This window comes from Rhamphochromis sp. 'chilingali', assembly GCF_963969265.1.
Source record: "Rhamphochromis sp. 'chilingali' genome assembly, chromosome: 5".
In the NCBI taxonomy this organism is placed as follows: domain Eukaryota; kingdom Metazoa; phylum Chordata; class Actinopteri; order Cichliformes; family Cichlidae; genus Rhamphochromis; species Rhamphochromis sp. 'chilingali'.
In genome coordinates this window covers 15,062,572-15,079,841 of record NC_137932.1, presented here as the reverse complement: position 1 = coordinate 15,079,841, position 17,270 = coordinate 15,062,572, and the positions used below count along the sequence as shown (strand labels likewise).

General features: G+C 39.5%; 2 protein-coding genes across 3 annotated transcripts; both read right to left on the bottom strand.

The window, feature by feature from the left end:
• Positions 1 to 77: 77 nt before the first annotated feature.
• drc5 (dynein regulatory complex subunit 5) lies at positions 78 to 5,914 on the bottom strand (the record flags this gene model as incomplete). The annotated part of the gene is made up of 5 exons (XM_080883336.1): positions 5,885 to 5,914; positions 4,372 to 4,502; positions 3,714 to 4,282; positions 2,100 to 2,549; positions 78 to 257 (listed from the first exon to the last, which is right to left on the bottom strand). Exons 2-5 carry the CDS (start codon positions 4,466 to 4,468, stop codon positions 78 to 80), a joined length of 1,296 nt encoding a protein of 431 aa, XP_080739462.1. The 5' UTR covers positions 4,469 to 4,502; positions 5,885 to 5,914.
• Positions 5,915 to 9,614: 3,700 nt separating this feature from the next.
• rnf8 (ring finger protein 8, E3 ubiquitin protein ligase) lies at positions 9,615 to 16,358 on the bottom strand. Of its 2 annotated transcripts, none has more exons than XM_080883694.1 (10): positions 16,148 to 16,358; positions 15,801 to 15,929; positions 13,253 to 13,707; positions 12,940 to 13,147; positions 11,880 to 11,942; positions 11,677 to 11,766; positions 11,479 to 11,586; positions 11,154 to 11,358; positions 10,996 to 11,031; positions 9,615 to 10,025 (listed from the first exon to the last, which is right to left on the bottom strand). In XM_080883694.1, the coding sequence occupies exons 1-10, from the start codon at positions 16,271 to 16,273 to the stop codon at positions 9,823 to 9,825; spliced, it is 1,623 nt and encodes a 540-aa protein (XP_080739820.1). In that variant the 5' UTR covers positions 16,274 to 16,358; the 3' UTR covers positions 9,615 to 9,822. The 2 variants fall into 2 exon arrangements, with proteins under 2 accessions (XP_080739820.1, XP_080739821.1); XM_080883695.1 differs by having other exon boundaries at positions 9,922 to 10,025; positions 11,147 to 11,358.
• Between the last annotated feature and the right edge of the window lie 912 nt (positions 16,359 to 17,270).

Here is a 17,270-nt window from a genome sequence, read left to right as displayed (position 1 = left end):
TTGTGGTTTTAGATGAATACGTTCATCTATTGCAAAGACAGACGGCTGATAAAGATGGGTTTATATTATAAAAACCATCAGTTGGCATTCTCAGTATTCTTCTCTCTTGGGTTTGTTTCTTGTTTTCTAAACTGGTTGTTCCAAACCATTTGGTTAATGACGGAAACTCTCCGCTCTTCGATGTCTGTCAGGTGGATATTGCATTCTGTCACACTGGTGTTGTGAGACATCGCCTCCTCCAAAGCGTTCCCTCCAACCTGCACAAATGCAAACATACACACACCTAAAAGCTCTGCTGATGGCCTCAATAACCTTGAAAAACATCTCACTGCTAACCTTGCAGTTCGAAATACGGCACACTTTATAAGCTCCCCTTTGCTGCTGCTACCAGTCTTTTGCTGTTTTTTGTAAAACAGGCATTTCTATTTCTGAAACCAAGGTCAAAAATATTGATGGTACTGCATGTTGGATTTCTGCTATGTGGGTGATTTTTGATCCTCCGCAGTGTATTCCAGTCAGAGATACAATATGCAGTTAAAATCCGAAGAAGAGAGAGCATGAGAAGGGGGAATTCAGATCTACCTCTCTTGGGGAAACAACACTTACTCAGTTTTCCATTATTACATGTTTTCCCACACATATCTATGAATAATTGAAAATCCTAGTACTTTACAGCTGCTCTGTTGACTTCACTATGCTGTGTCTGCACAGGCGTTAGCATGCTTTGAGAGTTTTTCAAAATGAACCAGCATTCCAAAGCTGACAAATTTAACAAGAAGAAGTAATAAGTGGTTACAGTGAAACCATAACTTAAAATAACAGTTTCACTCTTCCTCTCTGTCAGTTAATTTTTGACAGTTTTTAATCTGCATGGCTTTCGGGATAACAGCAAACCTATCTATCTATCTATCTATCTATCTATCTATCTATCTATCTATCTATCTATTATTATTATTATTATTATTATTAATAATAATAATAATAATAATATCTTTGCAACTACAAATTATTTTCTTTCTTTTTTTTTTAAATCAATTATCAGTTTTATTAACTTATTGATATACTGTTTATGAGCCATGTTGACTAAATTAAAATAGGTTCTTTGGTCTAAACAGCAGTCAAAACTAATTAAAGAAGAAATAATATCACAGAATAAAAAAACGCATACACTTTAGTAGCTCGGACAGATGGATGTTTTCAACGCTATCCTTAATTGTTGCTGAGTAAAGTTCTAATAAATGAATAATCAGTTAATTATCAGTTAATTATTTTACACATGAAATTACATGAAAAGATATGATGTGGTCTTTACAAGCCTACGATGGCAATAGCCTCCTACATGGCATAGAGGACCTAGAGGGCGAGATGAAGAGAAGGGCACTATGCAAATAAAATCATTTTGCATCTACTTCTAGACAATAAGAAGAAATGTATCAACTGAATGTCTGAATTTAAAGGAAACTATTCAAATGTCTTACTTCTTATGCAAAGACGCCCAATTTGTCCATAAAATGTTATGTTTGTTAATGGTCTTTTAAGGATTCACTTTCTTGGTGGCACTTGCTTCCAGATTCAAAATACAACGTAGTTAAATCAAAAGAGAAACTTGGATGTGCATGTGAAAAGAAGGAAAGTTTTGAAGTCTAACCTTGAAATTAAAGAGTGTGTCTGTCGCCTGATACACTATATTGCCAAGTCTTCAAGATATGAAGGGGCATGGTCATTCAGGACTTTGTATGTAATTTGTATGTGCGGACAAGGATTTTAAATTCACTTCTGGATTGAATTAACTAACAAGGCAGAAACACAATCTTTCTATTCCTGTTAGTGCTTTCTTGAATATAGGGCTGTAGGGTTTTAATGTAGATTTTATCTTTGTCAACGCAAATTTCATAGGATGGTTAGGGTGCGGAATTTATACATTTTGGATAAAATGTATTCTGCAGTCCGGAGGAATGCAATCCGTTTTCTTTCAATAATAAAACAGCCACATAATAAGGAATTACAATAGACTTCTTTTTCAGCATCTTTCTGAGACAGCATGTTTCTAATTTTAGCAGTTTTCCTTGCTGCGAAAAGTAGACTTATTTCTCTCTTACCTCACCCAGTGTGTTGCAGGAGAGATTGATGCTCTTCAGGGTGTTATTCTGTGCTAACATACTAGACAGGGAAAGCACAGTAAGCCAAGTTACCCCATTGGCTCCCAGTTGCAGGTGAAGTAGGGTTTTGTTGTTCAACAAGGCCTTACAAATAGCCTGACCACCCTCATCCTTCAGACGGTTCAGACATAGATTGAGGGACACAAGAGTTGTGTTCTTGGACAAGGCATGAGCTATAGCCTTGGCCCCAGGGCCGCCAATATTGTTGTCATACAGGTTAAGGATCTCCAGCTTGCTCTTTGTGAGCAATTTGCCGATGGCTCTGGCTCCGCTGTCTCCAATCACGTTGTGAGAAAAATCTAGAGTGCGCAGGGAGGGGTGGTCTAAAAGGTACTTCACCAACAAACGACACTTTTTATCTTCAAGGTGGCTTAGATGGAGCCTAAAGAGCTGAGGAAACAGTAAGAACCTGTGATGGGTCTTTCCAAGCAACACACAAAAAATAACATGCTTACACATCAGCACCACACGATCAGATAAGTAATGTTTTATGGGTAAACATTGAAAAATTAATCAGGACACCCTCAGAATATGCTTGCCTTCATTTTTAGTGCTACAGGCTCTCAAAGTACAAAGTGGATGCTGGAAATTTGGCACTTTTTAGATCGGATTAAAATTTATTTTTTGGGGGGGATGTACCATCATAGCATTGTGTTTCTGTTGGATAAGTAGAAGAAAAACGGATGGAATAGATGTTCGGATAGACTTAAAAACTGACTATCCATACATACATCCATACATAAAAACAGTTAAAAACTATAATAAGATCAAATTTTTATCAGCTTTTTTGTTCAGCAAAATTTCTTCTATAATCAACTTTGAGCATCAGTATTGGAATATGAAATAGATAGAACTTGGTTATTCAGTCAGAAGAGTAGCAGCTCTGAGTAGAGCTGCTACTCTTCCACATTGAAAGTCCAGGTCAGGGGCTTCTGGCATCTGATTAGGATACCTAATGGATGCAGGTAAGGTATTTAGGTGTGCACTAGTAGAAGAAGGTGCCAGGGCAGACCCATTACTCACATGAGAGATTACATCTCTTGGCCTGCTTAAGAATGCCTTGGTGTCCGCCCAGATGAGCTCTGAGCGTCTCTGCTAAGACTTCTGCCCCCCGCAGCCAGAACCCAGATAAAAATTAATGGATAGATTGCAAGTATTAAAATATTACAATATTACACAAAATACATTTTTGCATTTTTTTCTGCAGAACTCTTGACATATCCTTTGATGTTGATGCTCAAAGTTGGTCACAGAAAAACAACTGCAATGAGCAACAAGTAGATTTTGACTCCTGAGTGCAACACTTGTCCTGGGTTTTAAAACTGATATTTTGCTGTAGCTTTTTGAGCTTTTTTGTTCCAAAAATATCCTGCAGCTATCCTGCAGCATCAAAATGCTGGAAAACAAAATAAGGTGCCAAATTTCAACCCAATCCCACTCCTGTTATTTGAGGGCTTGAAAAAACGTACATAGAATGGGGATTTATTTCTGCACGAAGCTTTTTTCACATAGGATATCTGGAATGGGTACTATGTAATTTAATGCAATACTTACCTTTAATGTCTTACAGGACTTAAGTGCCTTGGCAAGGGACTCACAGTCCCGGTTGGTCATCTCAAACATGCTCCATTCAAAGTTCATACCACATGATTTGACTTTGTACACCAAGTGCAGCTCTTCCAGGTTTGTAAGCTTGTCAAGCAAGATCCTAAAGTCAAAGTGGTCCATACCAGATTTATCATCATCATTTGCAAGTGTCAGCTCTGATGCTTGCTCCTCATCCTCCGTCTGCGGCTCCTTGACAGGTGGCAGAAGCTGAGCAATGTTTAGCTTCTTGATGTGGTCTTTACAAAGCGTGACCATGTCTAGAACTGTCTTTGGCTCTGTTATGCCTGGAACGAAAAGTTCAATGATGTTCTCCAGCTGCCTTTCAAAAAACATTCGTTTCCAGCTTTCGCCGTAATTAGAGACGTCACAAACTTTCCACTTCTGCTCACAGCATCGCTTCCAGTAAACGCCATCTGGGAAAACATTGGCTGCGAAATGCAGAGGCAGGGAAAGGGACACTCTGTTCTGAATGAAGTCCTTCTCACTGGATGTAAGCTCTTCATATATTGGCCTTTCTGCAACAGGTATACATTTTGCAATTAAGTTCCAGCTTTATTACAAGTGAGATTATAAACTTGTGGATAATAGCGATACTAAAAACCACCTTCAAAGTTGTTCACTATGCACTGGAGAGAGAGGTTTGACAAACTGGACACTGTAGCCAGTGACCAGTCTAGATATTCAGCAATGATCCTCCTCATGTTACTGCAATCTTCACTTTGGATAAGATTAGCCCTGGAGGATAAAGAGAGGCATTATAGTATAGAGATACGGCACTTAAGTGAAATGTATGGGGAAAATACAGTGCTGTATTTGGCCCCTTCCTTATTTCTAACTTTTTTTGCATATTTGTAACATTTACATATTTTGGAACATCAAACTAAGTTTAACATTAGACAAAGATAGCCTGAGTAAATACAAAATGTAGTTTTTAAATGATCATTTCATTTATTAAGGGAAAAAGCTATTTAAATCTATCTGGCCCATCACCTTACAAATAGCCTGGTGATGTGAAAAATCTAATACCTGGTTATGCAACCCTTGGAAGCAAGAACTATAATGAAGCATTTGCAGTAACTGGCAATGAGTCTTTCACATCAGTGTGGATAAATTTGGACCCTAATTTTGGATGAATATTTTCCCAAAAGTCTTGGGGATCATCAAGGTATTTTTTGGCAAACGCGAGACGAGCCTTTGTGTCGTTTTTGTTAGCGGGGGTTTTCTCCTTGGAACTCTTGGAATGAGTCGTCACTGTCCTCTTGGAGTAACTTTGCTATGGCGGCAACTCCTGGGAAGGTTCATCGCCATTCCGAGTTTTGTCTATTTGTGGATAATGGCTCTCACCGTGGTTTGTTGGAGTCCCAAAGCCTTAGAAACTGCTTTGTCATTGACTGATAGATCTCAATGACTTTGTTTCTCAACAGCTTTTTTCAACCGTGGCATGGTGTGTTACTTTTTGTGGTCTTTTAGTCTACTACAATGATCACTGCAGTGATCAGTCCTGGGTGTGAATAGAAAATTGAACTCAGCTTTCTGAAAATGTGGTTAAAATAATAATTTAACAAACGGGGTGGCAGGCAGGCCAGGTAGGTTCAAATAGCTTTCTCCCCTAAATAAAATAATAATTTATGAACTGCATCAGCTTAATTTAAATTCAGTTAACGAACTCACTTACTTTGATTACATTTTGCGATTACGTGCAGTTTTTATTTCCTAACAATGTTCGAATAAAGTTATTACAGTAATTTTACAAAATAAGTGCCAGAAGTGGACTAAAAAAATAAATAAATAAATAATGAATAATAAAAAAGAATAAGTCAATAAATAAATCACACATTTAAAGTTTCCTTCATAGACAGATATTATATTTTCAATTGTAGTTATATGGTGAGTCTAAGTAGCTCAGCTATTGGGCTATTGAGTTGCTTTTGAAGTTGGGCAGAAGTTGCTAGCTTCTGACCAATACGGTATCTTACATAGTTAGCTTAAGAGCATGTAGTCCCACCACTGTTATAGCTATCGAATAAAAACTTCTTCACGGAGCTATTTAATATTTGTTTTATGTCATTCAGTTAGATATACACAGCCTAATCCTTGTCGTATACATGCTAACATACCTGCAGTACTGGTTTAGGGTTCATCTGTTCCCATGGGAACGGAACGCAGTGAGTTTACTTTAACGTCTCTGGGAAATTTGAGTTTTTACTCTGAATGTTGACCGATACCTCGATGTACGTATAAACGTAATGTTTATACTGTTTACTGCTGTGTTTAGGAGACAAAAAAAATAAATACAAAATTTAGTAAGACACATGGAAATACGCATTTCACATGGAAATCATTTTCATTTTTGTGAGTCACCGGTTCGGGAAAACAAATTTCCGAGTTTCATGAAATGAAACAGTTTTTCTTAAATACACAAGACAGACAATGACAAGCTATAGTATTACTACTACCACTACTACTACTACTAATATTAATATTAATAATAATAACAATGAGCTGTAGAAAGAGAAGAAGAGTACAATCATAAGTTGCTTAATTTGGGAATCAAAGCTACCTGGAACAAATCGCATGTTTAAATAACATCCAGTATTTATACAACCACAGCTTTATTTTCACAGAGAAACGAGTGCTTTGTGTTTAGGTTTGCATCTGAGGAAGCAGTGATCATGCTGTGAAACACTCAGATGCCACCAAACTGCCAGATGGACCTTGGGTCTGGACCATGGGCCTTTTGGAAAAGAGCACACTGGAGTGGATCCATCTGTCTCACAAGCAACACAAAACAGGCGCAAGGCTACTGTGTAGGAGGTGAGAAATCTGTAAATACCACCTTAAGAGATTCATGGTTGTTATTAAGCAAAACATCATTTAAGGCCAAGTTATTTTACATGGATAGAGATGGAGTCACAAATTTTAGAGTCGGCTGTAGGAGCTAATTGCACTGAGAGAATGAGATGTTTGAATTTGACACCACTGTTATCACATAAGCCACAAATTACACTTAGAGCATTTTTTCATAGTCTGAAAAGCATTGTAGCATAGTAAAGACGGAACGAGAGTGTGTAGACTTGCTGCTTTGATGCAGTGGAAAGATGTAACACTTAATTTCATACATTTGTGTGAATCTTTGCTTTAAAGTGCCCGAATCAAATACCAAGTAGATGCAGGATAAATTTGTTCCTTGAATTAATCATCTGTGGACTTCATCAGCTTTCATCAGTTGTGTAACATTCAAGCATGGATGAAAGCAGGTACATGATGCTGCAATCCTGACTCTGCTCCCCATATGCTTGGGCAGAGAGAGCGTGACTGAGTAACAGTTAGATAGCTGTTACTGGCATCGTGAGGTTGCTTCCAGGAGTCGGATGGCGGCTCGGATGGAGGAACGAGAGGCTCCAACTGTAGCCCCAAGGCAGTCCATCACTGTCGTCCTCGTGTAACGCGGTCCGACAGACACACGCGTCCCTCGTACTCCGGCTTTAATGGACTGGCGTGACATCAGGCATCCACAGCACAGAAGGCAAACTCACTCTGTGGGCTGCTGTCCCAGTGCTCTCTGTGGAGTGAATCACAGTGTTCGAAGGGAGGGGTTGTCACTGCACCACATAAGAGGTGCACATGTTTACTGATCAAAGTGGCATCTCTGATGTTTTGGCATGAAGCAAACAAGAGAAATGGGAAAAACCAACCAGCTATTCAACCCTACTGTTTGCCAGAGGTATCGAATCAGAAGATGCAAAAGAAAGAATAACATGCCTGGGTACTTTTACTTTCTGGCAATGTAAGTATTTTATTTTTAAGATATAATAATAATTAATTTAAGAATGTGTGAATATTTACATTGGAATCTACCTTTTCCCCCCTAACAAATAGTGCAGCGCGGCAGGATATTTGCTTATACATCTTCCTGAATAATTGCTGTTTCTCAGGGATAATAAGTGATTTAGTTCAGGAGCATTAGATAGATGAAGTGATTATAGTGCAATTAAGACCTCAACCAAAGCCAGGCCATGGAGTTAACACAGGATCAAAGCTGTCTGTCTGCAGTCTGAGGACTGTGTGCATTAGCACCGGAGCAGCCGGTGCCATCTCTCTTTCATTTTCTTTCAGATCCCAAGGAGCTGTTGCATTAGTTACCAGGCAACAGAGCGTGTGTCTAATTACTAAAGGATAGAAGGATTTAGCAAAATAAAGTGCTTCTTTCCAAGATGGAAATCTATTTTTAAATGTGACGCCCACCGCTGGTAGATTTAGAAGTGTAACATTGTGAAGTAACTCATGATCTCATGATCTTTTTCAGATGACAGCTCTAATGGTCAAGGGGCATGATGACAATAAAGCCTTTTGGAAGTGGTGCCCTTTAAATATTGCCCTGTGCGCTTCAACAGCCCATGTAAACATCCTAATTTTAAAAAAAGAAACATAATCTCGGCAACTATGAATCATGCGAAGCTACTGAAAATTCCCACACTATGTTAAGACTTGAAGTCATTCAGTTGTTTGTTTATATGAGGCTGAAGCAGTGAGAGCTGAGGTAAACTGTGGAGTGCTGCCAGACTTTTCTGCAAGCCTCCCAGCTCCACAGCCTGTCTGCAAGGCAGGGCGACTCCCAGGTGACTCAGGGCATGAATTGAAGGCAGGGAGCCACAGAAAACAAATGACAGTATGTCGTTTTAAAAACATGTTGCCTTTATTTTTTCTAACACACTGAGACGTGTTAGTTTTGTTAACCTATTAAATGCAGGAGGATGTTTTCCAACTGAAGAACAAAAAGCTTAATGGATTTATGCTAGGTAACCAGCATTGATGTGCTTTTACCTCTTTTTCTTTTAATGGAAAAACAAACTGAACCAACAAAGCTGACGAAGGAGATTATGTTTGATCTCAACACTTCTATATAAGATTCAGTTTACTGGGGTTCAGTTAGCAGATCTTCTCCTGATTTCTAATCCCTGACTCACAGCCAGAAACCATGGCAGGCTATAATAAATGAGAGTAGCTCTGGAAAGTGTTACTATTACAGCATTACCACATTATAAACTGTGCTGCAGCCCATCAGCATAGAAATATTTCATCATAGGAGATTTATATCCATCCGTATATATCCATTCTCTTCCCCTTATCCAATTCAGGGTCACAGGGGGCTGGACTCTATCCCACTTGAAAGGCAGGGTCCTGATAGGTTGTCAGCCAATCCTGAGACTAACATAGAGAGACAGACCACCATTCACAGTCAGCCAATTAAGATAACATGCATTTCTTTGGACAGGGGGAAGAAGCCGGAGTACCCATAAAGAAGCCAGGCAGGCACAGAGGGACCATACAAGATGGATTTTTTTAAATAACTTAATAACTCCACAGTATTTTTTGTCATTATGTTGTGAAGTTTTGTTTTGTTTTTTTTTAAATCTGAATGCTCCATCTGCCTATCACTTTGCTGCTGGACCACCTGAATTTCCCCAATGAGGGACAATAAGGGATATTTCTATTCTAATCTAATTAAACATCCCTTTTCCAAAGCATAAAAGAGCCACTAGATCCCCTTTTTCTGCCTTTATCTGCTTTTGATAACACAATCATTGTCTGGTCATAAGGGACTGATGTTGCAGTGGTACCAGCAATATCAGTTTAAACACATTGTTTGAACTGTGAGGCTGTTTGCGAATGTAACTTAACACCAAGGTGGCGACTTTCAAAACACAGCAGAATTTTTAGTTACCTGGGCCAGTAAATGTTAAAGAAGTAAAACGTGTATCACCAAACACACGCAGGATTTCTGTGCCACTGACAAAAGTTTGAATTCCCAGGTTTACTTGAAATATAAGGAAACAGAAATTGAACTTGAAATGCATATGAATAAACTTTATTCATTTAGTTGAAAATAAAGACAACACAAATGATTATTTTACAAAAAATAACTAAACATAAACCTCCCTGGACCAAACTTTGCATCCTCTATCCTAAATGTCCCGGGAACATTCCATGGAAAAGCGAAACTCAACAGCAGAAAAGTCTAATTCCATATTACAGCCCAGAGGAGAAAAAGGGGCTAATCCTCATCTTCATCAGAACTGTCATCAGAGTATCCGCTGTACGGAGAGCTGGACTCCAAATGGATGCTACTGTCCGTGTCCACAGACAACACGGAGCTGAGGCTGCTATCTATGGACACCATGCTGCTATCGCTGTTGCTGTTGCTGTTGCTGCTACTGTCATCATCGGGGATCACCATCACCTCTGCAGATTCAGCTGCTGTGAAACACAAAAAGGCAAAAAGTTGCATTTTGCAAACATTTCACGAGGGACTCTCAAGCTCTTTGTCAAACTTTAAAAAGATGAGATCAGCATTGCTCTGTCTTTCAAATTGGAAACAAATCTGATGAAAACTAAAACCACCAACATCAGGACCAGACGATGCTCATTTTCACCACCACTATACCGCACATTAATACACTAACTCAACTATACATAATGTTGTAGCTCCTTCTGTAGGAAAGCTCAATTTTTTTGCAATTTTAATACAGAGAAAATGCTTCATTGTGCTGCCATCTTGTGTTTGAAAAATCCACCTCTCCTCATCACAACCCCACCTGGTGCTATAGGGTGATGATTTGGGGTTGTTTTAGAGCTACGGGACCTGGACACCCTGCAGTCTTTGAGTCGACCATGAATCCTCCGTGTACCAAGGCAATCGAGAGTGAAATATGAAGCCATTTTTTGACAGCTAATGCTTGGCTGAAACTGAGTCATGCAACAAGCAATGATCACAAGCACAGCAGCAAACTACAACAAACTGTATCTGAAAAAGAACAATTAAGGTGCAATAGCCCAAAGTCCAAACCTAAACAACTGAAATGTTACAGTGGGACATTAAGAGAGTTTTGGATAAACAAATACCCACGAACCTCAATAAACTTAACAACACTGTAAAGAACAGTGGGTCAAAATTCCTCCACAACGTGAGAGACTTAAAGTCTTACAGAAAATGGTTACTTCAAGTTATTGCTGCTAAATGACTACAAGCTATAAGCTACTGAATCATGGGGTACACTTAGTTTTTCATAGGACTGAACAAAGTTTTATTTTTCACTATGAACTAAAATGTGACATCAGCATATAAATCCACAGACACCCACAGATGACACACTACTGAACTCCTCCCTGTTGAATAACCCGACCGACTCAACAGCATCAAAGAAACATTTCACTGCTTTCCACTGACCTGATCTGATGACTTCATGGTCAACAGCTCGCTTATCTGAAACAAGGAAAACTTACTCTGAGTGGTTTGTGTTTGTAAGTGAAAGCAGACGTCATAATGCCACACATGCATCTCTGACTGTATTTGATGTAGGACACCACTGTTAACGCACCTCTCACCTTTCCTCTCAGAGATGAGGGTCTGCCGCCTCGCCTTCATGTCCAGGCTCAGGTTTTCCACCATACGGTCGATGCAGTTGTCCAGCGCCAGACAGCGGGTCTGAGACTGGATGGCCTGCCGGCAGATGGGACACTCATCTTTCTTTTTGCGCCACTGATTGATGCAGTAACAGCAGAAGCTATGAGCGCAGTTCAGAATGACGGCCTGCAGGGGATCAACCAAGGTGATGACAGTTAGAGGCGTCTAGTATACAAATCAGCTCAAACACAAAACAACGTATAATAAGTTTCATAATAATTGCTTTTAAACTGTAATCAGCTCTACCTCAATGAAGAGCTCTGAGCAGATGATGCACTGAAGCTCATTCTCCAGCACTTCGGTCACTTGTGTAACTACTTCCTCTTTTTGGGCTCTTGCCTTTTCCTTTTCCTCCTGTAACAGATGAAATGGAGTGAAGCCTCGAAAGCAAAAGCAGGTGGAAATATGTGAAGGGAAAAAAATAAATGCATTAATTAAATATACCTTTGTCACCTCCAACTCCTTGTTTTTGGCCAAGAGAATCTCTTCAAAGCCTTGTCGGGAGAGCGCAAGTTCACCTATCACTTTCTTTTGCTAAGGATTTGTGGAAAACAAATTCACATATTAAAATGTATTCTGCTTTACCAAAATGCAAGCACTCTAAATAATAACAGCTACTGCACACAAATTAGTTTGATCCGACATACTTCTTGCAGGGCCTCTTCAAGCTGCTTTTTTAAAAGCTCCTCTTGTTGCTGCGTTTTCTGCTCCTACAAGCATAAAAGGGTGAAAGAGAATATTTTGAGTTTTGCAATTATTTATGCAAAAATTGTATTCTTTGGATTATAGGTGCAAAAGTATTGGGCCTACACTGCTTAATCTTTGGTATTTGTGAAAGAATGGACCTTTCAAGAGAGCTCACTGAATTTGAGTGTGGTGCTATTGCAACAAGTCAAGTTGGATTTATTTGTACAGCACCATTCAGACACGAGGAAATTCAGAGCACTTTGCAGAGGAATAGAAAGACACATAACCCCCCAATATGAATGCATACTCACATACAATCATGATAAAATATAATAACACTAATAACAGTGGGAAAAACATCCAAGACTAGTTTTTGTCCATCTTCTGTAGAACTGCTCATCACCATGAAACATGCTGAAAGCGTATCAGCATATCATCCCAATATCTGTGCATCTACTTTCACACAGAGGCTGTATTTACTCTCTATGTGAGCGTAGAGGCCTCTATGTTCCTCAATGGATATGCCTCCACAGACCATCATGAACGCAACACCAAATCAGTTGTGCTAAACAATGTTACAGGCAGCACAACATTTTCCAGTGTCTATCATTCGTGCTTTGGGTGAACTGCTCTCATCCGTGAAAAGGAGAGACCTACCAGTTCTGGTATTCTATAGCTAATCCCAATCGGGCACCACAGCGCAGGGCAGTGAGCACAGCCCTCAGCGGAGGACGTCAGCCCCTCAGGCCACCCTTATGAGTCTGTTTCTGACTGTTTGGTCAGAGACACTCACACCAGAGGCCTGCTGGCTGTCAAATAACTAAAATTTAATGACAGATTTGATTTAAAATAGCATCTTACAAAGCAGTGCCAATCAAACATGAACTGTCACTTGTAGGAGCTTTAAAAAAAAAAAAAAAGTAACAACAAGACAACAAACAGAGGCTATTTTTAAAATGGGTGCTAATGAAGGAACTCCTGTACATAAAAGACACTACAACAAAACAAAAAACAACTCACCTCTAGCAGCCTTTTAGTCTCACTAAAAGACTTCTCTAATGTCTCCATCCTGTGCATTTTAGCTCTGAGTGTATCTAGTTGACCCCGCAGCTCCCTGACCTGCTCCTCTCTGAGCGGGTCAGCCTGTCGGGGCTCCCCCTCCAGGGAGGCGACCTGCCTCTGGGTGTTATCCACCTGCTCCCTTAAGAGCAGAATGTTCTGACTGTACCTGCAGACAATAAACAAGGAAAATAAAACTTCAGAGTAGTATTTTTCACTCATTCTTTTATTACTGGGTACATTTGTTTCTTATCTTGCTGTTACTCTGGCTTACATTTGCAAGTTGTCAAAGTCACGGGTAGCACTGGAGCCATCTGAAGGTCGTTCTGCTTGACGGTCATCTCTGCCAGGTCTGGTTCCCTCTGGCTTTATGTGACTGAGTCGCTGCTGACCTTTTAGCGGAGATAAAGGGCAGGGCACTGCCAAGGACTTGTCTGCAGAAGAGCAGCGGTAGAGTTTGGGCTTCGAGGTAGATGGCTCCACTTCTTCCATGGTCAATTTCCTCTTGGGCTTCTTGGATATGTGGGCAGATTTTGAAGTTACTCGCTCTACCAGTTTCTTTGCCAGGAAGCGTTTAATGTCTCTGAGGGGCTTCTGGACGACGACATAGTCAAACTCTGCTTTGTTTCCAATTACAGGAACTCCGAGCTGTATGGAGTCTCCGAGCCTGACCGGATGGGCTTCATCGGAAGGCAGACGAGTTCCATTCACCCAAACACCATTAAGACTCTGAGGGAAAAAAACAGAACCAAAATAATACACTGGTACAGAAACATATTTAAAACTGAATTAACTTGAGAATTTAAATGTACTTTAAAGTCACAAATGCCCAAACCTAAGCTCAGACATATTGCCATTTGCTGGAAATAACAGGACTGTAAAAAGGCATCTATGGATAAATACAAACTCATCACACGGCTGAAAGGCCACACATGCAAATATTAAGTGACCCACTAAATTTCATGGACTTTGTAGCATCTGGTATGACCCAGAGCCGTATCCCAGCTGGGAGACAGGAGTCATTTTCATGTGGTGGCATGACAGAGGTGGTCGACAGATGTCACGAAGGTACCGTGGATTGTTTGTAGTCCATGTGTCTTGTACGGGATGTTCGCACAACAAGCCTACACTACTTAAACATCCTGTCTCCAAGACATTTACACATGGTGGAGAGTAAACTGTTTAAGGATATTTCCTCACACCGAAACAATTTCAGGAGCCGTCTCAGCAGGTGATTCCACTCCTTCGTGTCCAGGACACTGAAACTCTTTTCAAACATGCAACATTTTACAATGATGTCATTCTGCCGTTCAGACTGTAGGTCATGTCCACGTTAACGTTCCCCACCACAGCTTCATTCAGAGACACATACAAAAGGGATGGGCGACAGAGCAGTTACTAATTTTTGTACATGAGATTACCAAAGACTACATAGTTGAGTTCAGAAAGCAAAATGAAAGCAAGTATGAAAGACAGAGATTTATTCATGAACTGCACGCGGATAGGCTGAGGCTGAAATGGAACAAACCGACAGGTGTTACAACCGAGAGCTTACAGAGAGAAATTTTGGACTTTTTAAGCAGATCCCAGATAAAGACACTGAAATGAACCCATAACTGGAACTGGTATTTTTCCATTGTATTGTACACCAGGATGTGTTGCATAAGTCAGTGCTAAAAATGAACACATTACTGATGCTTGTTGCACTTTTGATTCCCTACTGCAAAGAACTTCGAGTCAGTATCAGCGCTGGATTTGAATTCTTCTCTCAAAAAGGAGAACTTTCAACACATAAGGAGGCATGCACAGAAGATGTTGGTCCTCTTTGAATCTAACTTCATACGTAAACAGACATTCTTATTAATGAAGTTTATCAAATCCCACCTTAGTGCTGACAGTGAACCGGACTTTAACACACTTGTTAAAGGCCAAAACAGACTAGATTTCATTCACGAGTAAGGAAGAAAAAGACAAAACTGCAGATGAAGAAATTTACACTACAAGTAAAATACCATAGCATGGAAAGTTTGCATAAGGATGCACACTGTCTTAACAATCTTTGGGGAAATGTTCATTAAATAGTAATGATAAAATATTGGCAGTTTAACTTAATCTATTTCACATTTTCAATGCCTAACATCTAATGTGATTTGATGTTGCTGTTGAAGGTCCTGAACCTTTGGCCTTCTGCATTTTAGTATACCTCAGAACATAAAACAGTATATGATTAGTATGGTATTGATGTTCACCTTTCATCTCATGTTTCTAGAGTTATAAGGGTTTGAAACTTTTGCTATTTGTGTATGTATAATTTGTGGTATCTGTTGCACAGTTTGACTTGTTGCAATACTTATTTTGCCGTTATTATATAAAGATGTGCGTGACAGATAAATACCACGAAAAGATTTACAGAATAACAAACTTCCTACAACACAAATGGGCAAAATTGGCATTCCCTGACATCCTTTTTTTGTGATGAACACATAAATACATAGAAAAGTTGACAATGCTGATGCTCAAGTGTATTTATGGCTTTATGTCACAGTAAACCAGACTGACTCAAAACTTCACCAAATGCCAACATAATACTGGTGGGTTTTAAAACATGAACCCATTCTTAGCTTTTAGATATTCGCACACTAATTGGGTTTGGCATAATTTAGTAATATGCGCATCATGTTTTAATTTCGTGTGGCTCTATTTATTTTATCCACGTCAGCATGCCTCCCTTAGAGAAAGTGCTGCCCATCCCTGCACAGGACTTGTACCAAAGACCTCTAGCACAGCTGTAAAATATATTTCACAATAAAGCTCGTTGTCACCTTCTTGTCTGTCACTGTCCAGTGGCCGTCTTCACTTTGCCTGAAAGTGCAGTGCAGTCTGGAGATCATTAGGGGACAGGTGGGAGACAGTAGTTGGTAGGTTACATCCACACCACGTCCAATGGTGATCTGCACAGCCAAAAATAAACATGTTAGTTAGCTCCAGTCTGCATCTCCGGTTTTATAAAAACGGACAGGGACACTCTTCAGCTTAAAACACTTCTTAATTATTAACCATAAATTGGGGGTAATGTTCCCCCAACATGTAAACTGGAATCTGCCGTGAACTTCAGCAAGCTTCATGTTAGTATAAATATAGCACGTTAGCTAACATTAGCAAGCTGCACCTCTGTGTTTTCGAACAAGCGAAGCCAGTCTGAGTTCCTCCCGACTCTCATCAGACAAAAAACCTCCGAGTCCGGATATTCATCGTCTTCAGCCGCACAGCAATCCGCCGCCGTCTCTTTATCCATCTTATCTCATTCTGTCAGCGGCCAAGTCGTCCGAAAGGACACCACTAGCTGCGCTGTTTCAGCTCCTCCGCCACATCCCGACATACTGGGAGAAACCGGAAGACATTTCGATTTCTTTCAAAATAAAGGCCACAGATGTGCTTCAACGCTTATCTTTGGACAGCCCATGAATCACTTGGATCCCTCTAAAATCATTTAGTTGTTTTTTTTTATTAATTCAAAATTTATTCAGCTTTTGCAGACCCAAAGTAGAAATATTACGGTGTCCATGAACATATTACAGTAGGGAGAAAACAAGACGTAGAGTTTTACGTGCGGGAAACGTTTCGTCACTCATTCAAGTAACTTCTATCTTAGCTGACTGCAGGTTTCATTCTAAACAGTGTATTCACATAATGCGAATATACTGTTTATAGAGTTGCTAATAAGGTCTAGGATTTCATTGCCTGCATGACTGAGCAACCATCAAGACAAATAAATAAATAAATAAATAAATGAAATAACACTTTTAAATTTTATAATAAAAGGTAATCATGTGGACCCTGTTAGTGTTGTAATAACACGTTTAACTTGAAACCTTTTAATTATTCCTACATATAATAAGTTTGTGTTCGTTAGCTTGCATTTTGTATTGCCTTAAGACACTGTAGACGTCTATGATTTCTCTTGTTTTGATCGCTTGGTAAGCACATTGAGTATAAGTGTAAAGAATGGTGCTATATAAATAAAACAGTCACAATCATATTGTATTTTATTATAAATATTATTTGGGGGGTTTTCGTTGGAGCTTGTGTTTACTGTTTTTTAAAATTCAAAACAGTGTAGTGAAAGATCCTTATACCTAAAAAGAAAAGAAAAAAATAAAATAAAAAGTGGAGAATACATAAAAAAACAAAACAACCCCAAACAGCCAAACATGAACACTGTTACTTTGCAGTATTTTAACTGTAGTACTGCTTCATAGCTGTTGCTGGTGTATACAGTTGTTAAAAATCCC

What these genes read in the sequence shown, in the direction of transcription:
- rnf8 (XM_080883694.1), bottom strand. Translation starts at nt 16,273, where the DNA reads ATGGATAAAGAGACGGCGGCGGATTGCTGTGCGGCTGAAGACGATGAA. An exon ending in AGACTAAAAGGCTGCTAGAG is followed by an intron (nt 11,943 to 12,939) that starts GTGAGTTGTTTT and finishes TTATGCTTGTAG; the next exon opens with GAGCAGAAAACGCAGCAACA. An exon ending in TTGAAGAGGCCCTGCAAGAA is followed by an intron (nt 11,767 to 11,879) that starts GTATGTCGGATC and finishes ACAAATCCTTAG; the next exon opens with CAAAAGAAAGTGATAGGTGA.